General features: G+C 41.9%; 1 protein-coding gene across 14 annotated transcripts in view; it reads left to right on the top strand.

Moving 5' to 3' along the window:
* The window catches only part of LIMCH1 (LIM and calponin homology domains 1), a 311,990-nt gene that overhangs the window by 232,911 nt on the left and 66,589 nt on the right, over positions 1 to 12,490 (top strand). For 13 of the 14 annotated variants that reach the window (XM_070397570.1, XM_070397534.1, XM_070397544.1 and 10 more), the window contains one exon: positions 1,792 to 2,044. In XM_070397570.1, coding sequence (XP_070253671.1) covers positions 1,792 to 2,044 — 253 coding nt within the window. Of the gene's footprint in view, positions 1 to 1,791; positions 2,045 to 3,090; positions 3,334 to 10,858; positions 11,162 to 12,490 lie in introns of all 14 variants that reach the window. The other variant, XM_070397624.1, reaches the window with a different exon arrangement.

The raw sequence follows: 12,490 nt of genomic DNA, 5'->3' as shown, positions 1-12,490 counted from the left end.
GGGGTCCCTCGGCCTGGCCGGGGATCAGGACCGAGGGAGGTTCTGACTGGGGCAATCAGGGCCGGCCGGTTGTGGGGAGGGGCCATGGAGGTGGGCCGGCCATGGGAGGTTGGCTGTGAGAGTGTACTGACCACGAGGGGGCAGCTCCTACATTGAGCATCTGCCCCCTGGTGGTCAGTGTGCATCATAGCGACTGGTTGACCAGTTATTCCAGTCGTTCCAGTTGTTCAGTCATAATGGTCACTTAGGCTTTTCTCTATATAGATGGTAGTGTTTGTTTAAATGACAGCTTCACTCTGTGGATCTTAGAAATCCAGTGATATGAGACTCAGGAAACAAGGATGCAAGATAATTAATTGTTGGGGCTATGAAAGACTGATGTAGGCAACATTAAATTCCTTTGCGTTGTCTAAAACACTCTTTAACCCAAACCAATTCATTTATTTGTCAGACTATTTGAAGATGCCCCCTGTGTACAAAGACACTGTAAATAAGTACTGTGGATGATACAAAGCTCTGTTCGCAAAAATGCAAGGTGGAAAGTACAATGTGCAAAAGAAAAGAATAGATCATCAGGCCAGAGTGTTCACAGGAAAAAAAAGGTTCCCTTCAGCAATGGGTACCAGGAAGGGCTTCAATATGCAGTGGTTCTCAACCTGTGGGTCGCGACCCTTTTGGCGGTCGAACAACCCCTTCACAGGGGTCGCCTAAGACCATTCTGCATATTAGATATTTACATTACGATTCATAACAGTAGCAACATTACAGTTATGAAGTAGCAATGAAAATAATTTTATGGTTGGGTCACAACATGAGGAACTGTATTTAAAGGTTGAGAACCACTGATATAGAGGAATATGCATTTATTATAACTCCAACCACTTCCTGGAAGGCAAACCCTGGGTTATAATCCACATCGGCCACTTTTCTGAATTCTGATTGTTCCTACATGTCTATGCTCCTGAATTATAACTAATATTCTCCCAGTGTTAAGTGGCTTGGTTAAAAGTACCTCAAAGACAAAATGCTTTATAATTCTTATTTGTCAGAATATCTAGCACAGTGTAAGACATGGGACAACAGGTGCTCAGGGAACACTCCATTCCTTAATTTCGTTTTTCTTTTGAGAGGTGCAGAATCTGAGCTATTGCAAATGGGTTGCTAATTGTAGTTCTCAGATATAGTTAGTCTTACCTCTATTTTTAAAATTTTTATTGAATGTATTGGGGAGACATTGGTTAGTAAAATTATGTAGGTTTCAAGTGTACATTCTGTAATGCATCATCTGTATATTGCATAGTATGTTTACCACCCGAAGTTGCCTCCTTCCATCACTGTTTATCCTCCCTTTACTGTCTCCTACCTCCCCCCACCCCCCTTTCCCTTGGTAATCACTATACTCTTGTCTGTTTCTATGAGTTTTTTGTTTGTTTGTTTTGCGGAGGGAGGGGGGTTGTTTGATTTTGTTTTTGCTTAATCCCTGCACCGTTTTTTCACTATCTCAACCCCCCACCCCTCCAACAGCTGTCAGTCTGTTGTCTGTATCTATGTGTCTGTTTCTTTACCTTGATTTTTTTTTAACTTAAAGGGTTTTTTCCCCCTGATTAAAGTTGAGAGCTTTTCCCACAGTAGACTCATTTAGACTGATACTTTAGGTTTGTTAAGTGAATAATTGAAGGAAGGACTCCCCGGAACCCGCAGATGTAACCACATCCCTAATACTGCGTGCTTGCCGTCGTGAACGTCACTGCTAGCCCGGCACACGCCTCAGCACCCATCCTCTTTTCCCAGGGAGAGGAAGTGACTCTGAATCTGACCTGCCACATCGGAAGCTGCCGGACGTGAAGAAGGATGACATGTCTGCCAGGCGGACTTCTCACGGTGAGCCGAAATCAGCAGTGCCTTTTAACCAGTACCTCCCGAACAAAAGCAACCAGACGGCCTATGTCCCCGCTCCTCTGAGAAAGAAGAAAGCAGAGCGAGAGGAGTATCGGAAGAGCTGGAGCACCGCCACCTCCCCGCTGGGTGGGGAGAGGCCCTTCAGGTAAGGCCCGGCTTGAACACGGAATGGTGTGGGGTCCGCAGCCCCTGGACACCAATAAGCTCAAATAACTGTTTCTGAACATGGATGAGATTACACATGGAGGTGGGCAGGACAGATGTTTGGATAGAGACTGTGATAATAGAATATAAGCTTCATGAAGGTACCTAGAACAGTGCCTGGCACACAGTAGGTGTTCAACAAATACTTGTCTGACAGCAGATTTGTAAAAACGGGTCTTGTTGACAGAACGTTGAGAACAGATCTGTCATCCATGTCCTTTTGTGGAGACCGCATGACTGGCACTCTGGTAGATCAGGTGCAGAAAGACTTATTCTTATGCAAAAAGAATTTTTTATTGAGATGCATGCTTATCTAGATAAAGCTCAAGTATGTAAGGGGTTCATGGAACATGCTTCAGAATCACATGTAGAAACTCCTGTTTATTGGAAGACACATTGAACTGCTCAACTCTTTAAAGGAACAGTGTTTTTCCTAACCTCTGATTATGTTTTTATCCTTTCATTTATTTGGCAAGTATTTATTGAGCATCTACTACATACAAGGTACTGCCTTTAGGCACTGGGGACCCAATAGTAAATAAAATAGAGTCCCTGCCTTCAAGAACCTTATAGTCCAACAAAAGAAATTTACAGTCCATTCCAATACTTTCAGCAAAACCACCCTGGTCATTGCATGGTTATTTCTAATAGTCTACCTTTATTATCTATGATTTTCCACTGAACCAGTATTTTATTAAAAAGTTTTAGTTATGGAACAAAGCATAAATTTTACCATTTCAGCAGAAAGGGTTTTTGCCACTCAAGATCAATTTTGAAATAGCTCTTAATCAATATTGAGATTATAGTGCATTGCATTAATTTATAAATGACTACATTTAATTTTTGTCACATTGCCAGGATTGTATTGCATGCGATGACTTTTTTTTTAAGTGGGAAGTAGTATGCAAATGACTAGGCGACGACATGTGGTCTGCTCCCCAGGCCAGTCTGTTCGTTTGGTGTAAACCATATTGTCCAACTCACTAGCTACCCCGAAACAATAGAGGAAGAGGGAAGTGAAGTGGGGTCTCCTTGGGAAGAGGACCCAGCTGGCCAGATGGACCCTGATGGGAAGCCTTCAGATGGTGGGTTAGAATTACCCACTGGCCGTCATAAGGAGCAGCGTCCTCCAGAGGAGTCTGAAGAAAAAGATGCTGCTGAAATCCAAAAGCGCAGGAGGCTAGAGCAAGCTGGGATCAAGGTCTTGCCAGCAGCACAGCGCTTCGCCAGGTCTGCTCTGCAGGCCGTGGGCTGGCCTGGCTGGCGTGGCGGGCGTGGTGCATGCCTGGGGGTTTGGAATCTGTCTGGTGTGTTGCGGTTTCCATCCTGTTTCCCCACTTCCGCTTTTCAGTGGTATCACTGCGCCCTACGAGGAGCAACTGGAAATAGCTAATCGTCCCTGCCCTCGGCGTGCCTCTGCTTACAGTAGCTGGCTCTTTGTGGCGGTGAAGAGTGAGCTTCTTGCTGCTTGATTAGACCTGGTCCTACTGTAGTCAGTCATGTGTGGGCTGCGGGACTTCCCTGGCAATAACATTGTATTTTTTCAATGGTTTATGGCCTGTTAATTTTCACACTACTCCTAAATGGCTCTTATCTTACTCTACACATCACTAGAAAATAGCTCCTTTGAAACGGGAACACTTTTTAGAAAGGGTGGCTGGCTTACAAAAATCCACTTACTTCCTTTGTCCCAAGGGAGCAGTAAGAAAGACTGGGTTTTTTTGACTCCTTTTCTAAAGCATGTTGGTTCAGAAACAAAGAATGGAGTAATTACTTCTCTTAATTGTAACAAAGGCACCAGTTACCGTCCTCATGGCTTCATATTACATGTGAGATGGAGATTTTCACAAAGGCACACAAAACTGGAGTTCCATAGTTTTATGTAGTGTTTTGGGAAGCTGGTAGAATTTTTCTCATATAATAACCACAAATATCCTAACAAATAATAGAGAGACCCAAATTTATTTGACAAATTGAAATTCATAACAGTTTGGCAATTGAAAATACTTTGCTACTTACCAGTCCATTTAATCCTAAGAGGTAGGTAACATGCCCATTTTCAGGAAGAGTAAACTGAGGATCCGTGATAGGAAGTGACTTCCCAGCTGGTTACTACTGACCTGGTGGCCAGATTCAGAGGCTCTGACCACAGTACCACATCTGCCGCCCACACATTTAATGGAACAGTTTTCATTTCTCAATACAATTCCATATGTGCTCATTGCCATGGTCTAAGTCTTAATTGGAAGTTCCAGCATTGACGTCTATGGATTTCATTCCAGACTAATCAAGGCTATATGTCTCCCCTGTCTGGCATTCCACAAAAAGTATGTCTATCCTAAACATGTATGTGCTGCTAGAAAACTCTAACACAGAATTACGCTTGTGTGAAAAGCAGCTCTCTGGGTTTCTGAATGATAAAGAGTAATGATGCAAAATCTTAAAAACAAATGTTGGCTCAGAGAACTTGTCAGATACATACCTTTTTCAACATAATTTTAGCATCTCCTTGTATGAGAAAGAAGGCTGGTTGCTGAGAATAGAAAAATGAATAGTATCCCCTCCCTAAGCACCATTTTTCAGATTGTTCCTGTTTCTGTCTTCAAATCTAAGGCCCACTGAGAGTAAATATACGTGATTGAGGTGAGAGGAGGGATTTTTTAAATTTTAATGTCCTTGACACATACCTTCATTTTTTATAACATCTGTGCAGTCTTTAAGCTAAAATGTAGCCAAAGACAACATCATCTTTATTTTTTCTCATTTTTAAAAAATTGCCACTCTCTCTGTTAAAAAAAAAATCTCATCTTTAAAAATTGATTGTTCCATGATTACTAATATGGTTGACAATCATATTGTGTGTATTGGCCACTGAGATTTCTTCTTCCGTAAATTATTTCATATCCTTTGCCATTATTTTCCCTTTTTAAAAACTTTTTACTTTATTGTGATAAGAACACTTAGCATGAGATCTCCCCTCTGAAAAAAACTTTTAAGTGTACAATGCAGTATTGTTACTTATAGATACAATGCTGTACACCAGATCGCTAGAATTTATTCTTCCTGCTTAACTAAAACGTTATGCCCAATGATTAGCAACTACCCATTTTCCCCTCCCCCCAACCCCTGGCAACCATCCTTCCACTCTTTGATTCTATCTATTTGACCCTTAGGTACTTCTCATAAAAGGAATCATGCAAATATTTTTCTTCTGTGACTAGCTTATTCACTTAGCATAATGTCCTTGAGGTTCATCCATGTTGTGCAGAATTTCCTTCTTTTTAAAGGCTAAGTAATATTCCTTGTGTGTATATGCCACATTTTCTTTATTCATTCATCTGTCCTTGGTGGACACTTAGATTGTTTCTGTGTCTTGACTATTGTGCGTAATGCTGCAATGAACTTGGGAGTGCAGACATCTCTTTGGGATCCTGATTTAATTCTTTTGGATAAATACCCAGAATTGGGATTGCTGGGTCATATGGTAGTGCTACTTTTAATTTTTTTGAAAATTCTTTGTATCATCTTTAGAGTATTCAAAAGAGCAAAGGGGGATGGTTGGGGAGCTGCAGTAAGCTAACTCAGCTTGCCCAGGGATCATGGTGATGCAGGGAAAGGGGATGTTTTGCAAAGGCTGGAAATTCCATGAGTGTGCTGGGCCACTTCAGTAACTGGGAGCTTTATTTTCTAATAAAACATTGAAATATTTTATGACAACATGCATCTGTGTACAAACCTAAAATCATGGTTAATTTACAAACATAATTCTGCATAATGAAAATTATATTTACGTGGTAATTTTTACTCCTGTCCACGTTTCCTGTTTTTTTTTTTTTAAATATATTTTATTGATTTTTTACAGAGAGGAAGGAAGAGGGATAGGGAGTTAGAAACATCGATGAGAGAGAAACATCAATCAGCTGCCTCCTGCACACTTCCCACTGGGGATGTGCCCGCAACCAAGGTACATGCCCTTGACTGGAATCGAACCCGGGACCCTTGAGTCCGCAGGCCGACGCTCTATCCACTGAGCCAAATTGGTCAGGGCCACGTTTCCTGTTATCTGGATTACTGTTTACATACTTTGTCCAACTTAGCTCTATTAAATGAGCTTTTGCAGGTCAGTTAATGTCATCACACGGTAGATTTTAAGCTTCCACATTTAAAATTGGGTCCAGGAAAATTATGGATATTCCAGGAGAATGTCCCCAATAGTAGTGTGACACAGCTGCTCCAAACACCAGAATTCACTGCTTAGACAGACTTCCAGCTGCTAGCTCTCTCATAAAGGTTTCATATATACCCTGCCACTAGCCTGACACGTCTGTGACTCTGTCACTTGCTTTTGGAAGCCCACAACAGAACTGAGAGTCATTCTAAGTTCACCCGCATTCAAGATCCTGCTTTTCTCTTAGCTGGGAAAGTCTGTGTTTGCAGAGGTGGGTGAGAGTGGAGGCATGAGCGAGGGAAGGAGGTGTGTAGACGAAGAACAAGGCTTCACCTTTCAGACTCTTTTTCCTGTTGATGTCACTCTTTCCCAAACACCTCCTTGTATTATTTTTTAACACAATATGTAGACAGGAGTAGAGGTGCCTGGTATTCCATTTTCACATGAGTTTAGAAGCCTGGGAGTCCCAAGCCTCCTGTCAAACAATATGTTAGGTATCTTAGCATCATGGGACAGAAAGTGGGCCTTCTTAATGAATGGGTGGAGTTAAATCTTCGTTCATGTTGCCATTGAAGTCAAAAGCACAGAAGCCACTTTTTCTTCTCTTTGAGTTTATGATTCCGTTAGCTTAATTACCCCCCAAATCTGAGACTCTGCCGAAGAAGCCAAGATTTCTGTTTTTAAGGGGATAAAATAAGCACCAAGATTCACTTCCCCTGAATTAAAACACTACGGAGATTTGGGTTCTCCGCCGTGGTGTTTCCCATTGGAGACGTAAACTTTTCTTGAGCTGAATTATAGGTTTCACGTGATTGTGCTGCTTTTCTAATTGTTTTCATATGTTTCAGCACTCGGTGTTTTCTGCTGGTCTGTGGATCTTCGCAACCACATAGTAATTAATTACGGGGGGTGGGGGTAGGGGTGGAGTGGGGGGAGATCCCTCTGAGGAACAATAGCCGTTTAGAAGTTTGCAGAGGAAGAGCAGATGCAGCTGAGTGCCAGATGCCCGGGGCCCTGACTTGCCTAACAGACCCTGGGGATCAGGGGCCAGGCAGACACGGAACTTGCATGAACTCTTGTGACTCTGGATGCCGCTGCTCTGTTTGGACACTGGGTGAAACGGATGTTTTTGGTGTTGCCCATGACATTCCCAGGAGGCCTAACAGGCTTTTCTGGAGAGCCCAGTTTCTTTGAATAGAACGAACCGACTGCCAATCTGAGTTGGTTGCTTGTGTGTTGCCAAGTAAAGTGGAGTGAAAGAAAATGCCAGCCCTTGCTTCGTTTAAAGCATTATCTCGTTCACTTTGAAATATATAAGTCTTAGAAGCTTGGAGACAAGGACTTTCTCTCCCCGCTCACCTGCTTAGAGCCCATAATCCCTGCTACAAAGATAGCCTTACTGGTTTTAGATGAAGCTGGACAGGGTTGCCCGGCTGGAGGCAGGGCTTGGCATTTCTCATTTCACGCTGGACGGTGTTCTTTCTAAGGGAAGCAGTGAGCTGTGCCCGCAGGGGAACCCCTTCTTCCCAGAGCAACTCATCTGTGAATGACTTAGAAAAAAAGCAAAAGTGCCAGACCTCCCAAAGAATATCAAGCCAGACAGCCTGGGTCGGCCCCTTAACTTGACTTAATTTACCCAAGTCCAGGCGCCTAGACAGAAATCTCAAAATTCTCCTCTGCAGAGTGGGCATCAGAATTCCCATCTTGCATTTTGTTGTCATGAAAGTTAGTATGTCTGCAAGGTATTAGCTGTCCAGAGAGTTGTCATTATTGAAAAATAAAGTAGATTGTACTGAAACCTCACAATAGACTGCCCCAAGGTCCTTCAGGGGGAAAAGAAAAGCTTATAAAAAGTCATTTAAACATCTCGGTAACTAGATGTAATGATCACAGTTTTACACATCTACCTGAGCATATGGCCAACAGTGCCAGCCCAGAATTTGTGTTCATATTTTTTTTCTTGCTCTGATCTGCCTTGAAGCTCTGAATTTACAAATTCAAGCAATTAGTGGAAAATCAATCATTGTGACCAGTTTTTCAAGCAGGCAGGGAGTGGCTTTAAGTGGCCAATGATACGGAAATCGTTCTTCACCCCCTTTTTTTAAGTCCACGTATCTCAACTAAGATCACTTGGAGGGATCCCTGCCATGCTGGGCGTTTAGCCTAAAAAGAAACACCCAGGGAATTTGTAGTCTGGCTGGGCTCACATGATGCAAAAGGCACCAGATTCTCTCTGCTTCAATTGGCATCACAAATTGGCACAGCCTTTTGCATAAATTCATAGGTTTTATTCCAAAGCATTCTGCCTGAGTTGGGAGAGATAGAAACATAAAATACAAAGAATGTTACTCTTGGCCTTGAGAGGTTCAAGCCAGGGGCCTGCTACCACATTGGAACTGGCAGTTGGATCAGCGGAGATGAGATAATGGGTATGGAAGGGCCTGTACGTGGTAAAGTGCTGTGCAAGTATTGTAACGTATGACTAGTTAGCATTCTACTTTCATTCATTCTGACTGAACGTTGCTCTCTGTAACCAGCAATGCAAATCAAAGTGCCATTCTAAGCAGGGCTCACAGGATCCTTTTATTTAGGAACTAAAATACTTCCCTTTCTTCTCTTCCCATAGTAATGATAATGCCTTCATTTTTGCGTGATGCTCTGCTTTCCGTACTGTTTCTGCCCTGGTCCTTTGTTTAATGAACAGCACAGTGGTTAAAAGGAGGACCCCTGGAGCCAGGCTGCCCGGGTTTGAATTTTAACTTAAGCACTGGCGCTTTGACCTTGGGCAAATTTCTTAACCCACTCTGAGTTTTTACTCTATAAAATGGGGATGCTAATAACACTAACATGGCAGAGTTAGTAGTCGGGTTTGATGAATTATCACTTAGAAAAAATCCTAACACATAGTGTGCCTTCAATCACTGTTAGCTGCCGCCTTTGCCTTCATCAGTGTGCTTTCTTAAGTAATGCCTTTTTGAAGAGATTGATTCAATAGCCTGTCATTTTCCCACTGACCATTCTTTAGAGCCACAGTCAGCCAACATCTGCTGGTACTTGACAGACACGTTGGCAAAGGAGGAAGGAGCGTGGGCTCAGTCCAGGGGTGCGCAGGTGTGATACTGTGAGTCAGATGTGCAACTCGCAGGGCAGAGTTTCATAGTTCATGAAATAAAATTGTTCAGGGAGCAAAGTGCCACCAACCACCTCCAAAGAACATGTTTTAAGATTTTATTGAGAACGATGATCGGCAGAGGGAAGGAGTGTTCTGGGCACGATTGATGATGATTTAATTTCCACAAGTCAGAGGGAGTGAGGGCCTGCTGTGGTCTTAATATGATGACCTCCTCTGGAGCAGTGTGGGCGGAGCAACCGATTGGGGTGGGGGGTGGGCGGGGAGCAGGGGTTAGGGGTAGGAGGGACACTTAGTTGACCAGAGAACACAGAGTTTGGTTACTCATTTTACTCTTAGCCAGGCTAAATACTCCTGTCTTCATTTCTGAGATGAGTTGTCCTTTGAGGATGAAGAATTTACTCTTAATCCTCTCTCAGAAATCGAATACAAAGTAGGTGAACTTGCTTTAGAAGTCAAAATATTTTATTTATTTTCATCTTTATGACCATCAGATAAATGTTTTTTTAAGGTTTTAAAAAGCATTAATACTTAGAAACAAGGTTGACCTTATGAGTAGGGGGAGAAGTGTTTGTATGAATACCAGATAGGCACAATCAATTAATTGTATTCCCATCCCACCCACCGCCAACAATAACAAAAAAACAAAATAAAGTAGAGAAGTCCTGATATTCTACCATTAAACTACATTCCTTTAGGAATTTGAAGTTTGGGGCCTTCAAGATCTTTTTGAAAAGATAGCCCAAGGTAATCATGTTTAAGCCATTGTCTTACTTGACATCTAGCATTTGACAAAGAGCTGGGTGGCGGAGAATTGTGTGGGTAGAAGTTGTAAGAAAGGGTTGCTGATGGGAGGGTACAAGGCAGAGTAGTCTTCTATGCCTTGGGTCCATCCTGTGAATGGCCATAAACATTTCCAGATGTTTCAGGTTAGTTCAGCTCAGCAGGATGACTGACCTACCTTAGCCTTGCAGTCTGGTACACACTCTAAGTGTGCTATCAAGTGGCTGCATTCATTAGTTTTCCCCCAGATCAGTGTCTTGGTGGCTCAAGTTTTTGCCCTGTTAGTCAACAACAATTTGAGTACCTATTGGGTCTAGTACTAAAGTGCTAAAGAAAAATGAACAAGAGCAAAAAGCTTCCTACTCTTTCAAACTTAATGGAAAGAATTGGGATTGTCACTTTCAGAGCCATTTAGGATCCTGCCTTTCCAATGTTGATGGACTCTGTAAATGCAATGAGTTTTTAGTATTGCTAGTAGCTGGCTAAATTCAAGGCTTTAAAACCCACACTAACTATGATGCAACTCTGGACTAAAATGGCAAACAGATATCATCTGAACTAATGATATTGAGAAGACGTTTCACTAACAGCACAGTTGCCTGTGTGGAGATGGGGATTTAAAAAATATTTTTGTCTGATCATATGTGGAGTTCTATTTAATCTTGCTCTATCAGTCAAAAGCAATTAAACGATGAGAAAGAAGTGATTCGCGATATTATCCTTCGGGAAGAAAACCCTATCCTGACCCACCGACATGGCAAAGTTTTAGAGTCAAAAGATGAAATTGCATGTCGACTGCCTGACCTTGAGAAAGATGACTTTGCTGCGAGAAGAGCCAGGATGAACCAGACCAAGCCAATGGTGCCACTGAATCAGCTCCTCTATGGGCCTTACCGAAGAAAAGAGGCAGAGAAACCAGATAGCAGCAAACAACTCTCAAAGGGAATCTCAGAAAAGAAAAGTCTAGAACATAAAAGGTGTGCACTGTGTGTGTGTGTGTGTGTGTGTGTGTGTGTGTAAGGGAGAGAGAACATAAGTGAAAGTGATTTGTATCATAGCCCTCCCCCCGATTCCTCTCTTTCCTGCCCCAATTACGAATAATTGGTAATGGTGGTCTATTCTGAAGTAGAACTCCAGATATCCAGTCTCCCCAGATGCAGTGGCAGAGAGTGAAAAGGTCATGTCCAAAATAGGGCTGAATTCACCAAATAAGCTTTGATGTGCCTTTTCTGGGCACATTACCACATATGGGTGCCAGTGCATAGAGTGGCATTATTGGCACAAATAGACATGTGCCATTGCTACTGGGGAAAAGCCATCTCTCAAGACTGCTCCAGTCCATTTGTAGGAGGCAGAAAACATAGTTATTGCTTAGCTATAAGCTCTTCTCTCTTATTAGCTCCTTTTAGATATTGGAAGGAAAAATAAATGATGCTTGCTCTTTCTTCCCTCACACTAGCAAGATCACCTATACCAGTGGTTCTCAACCTTGGCTGCACATTAGAATCACCTGGGAATCTTCTTAAAATCCTGATTTCTGGGCCTCATCCTCTGGAAATTCTGTTTCTTTGTTATGGGGTGGGGCCACAACATTAGTAACAAAGAAACAGAATTTCCGGAGGATGAGGCCCAGAAATCAGGATTTTAAAAAGATTCCCAGGTGATTCTAGTGTGCAGCCAAGGTTGAGAACCACTGACCTATACATTTGAGGATAGATATTTCTCATAAAAAAAAAAAAAAAAAAAAACCTTCTCAAACATATAGTTCTATTGTTCATAACAATTCTGGTGTTTTTTTCTAAATTGTTTTTAAATGAATTTTCTCTTCCCAACTTTTCTCCCATCCTCTTAATTTGGAAAAAGAAATTTGTAGAAGAATTGGATTTGGCTAGTGATTTTTATCTAAGAGGGATATGATTTCATTTAGGGTATCAGGTTGCTAAATTCCACAGTGCAGAGTTGATCAGTCTGTATTTTTTCCTTATATCAATCAAAATCAGTTAGAGTTTGCATCTTTAGTATTTAACTGCCATCTTTTGCCTATCACTTGAGAGGTTTGTAATCTATTGAACTAAGAATATAAATATCTCAACTATGTATTACACAATGAAAATAGTTCTTTGGGCAGAGTCATTGAGTTCAGTGGAGTAGTTAGTAGGGTTTTTTTGGTTCTGTTTTTGTTTTGTTTTGTTTTGTTTTGTTTTAGGAAGTACCAGACACAAAACACCTGAAAGATTCCCGGATGTAGAACAGGTATTAGAGCACAGAAGATGTGGCATGATTTTTTATAGGACACAGTATAGCTT

Source organism: Myotis yumanensis, unplaced genomic scaffold (genome assembly GCF_028538775.1).
Source record: "Myotis yumanensis isolate MYYU_CA2020_CCGP unplaced genomic scaffold, mMyoYum1.0.hap1 SCAF_1, whole genome shotgun sequence".
In the NCBI taxonomy this organism is placed as follows: Eukaryota; Metazoa; Chordata; class Mammalia; order Chiroptera; family Vespertilionidae; genus Myotis; species Myotis yumanensis.
This window is presented reverse-complemented; position numbering and strand designations above follow the sequence as displayed.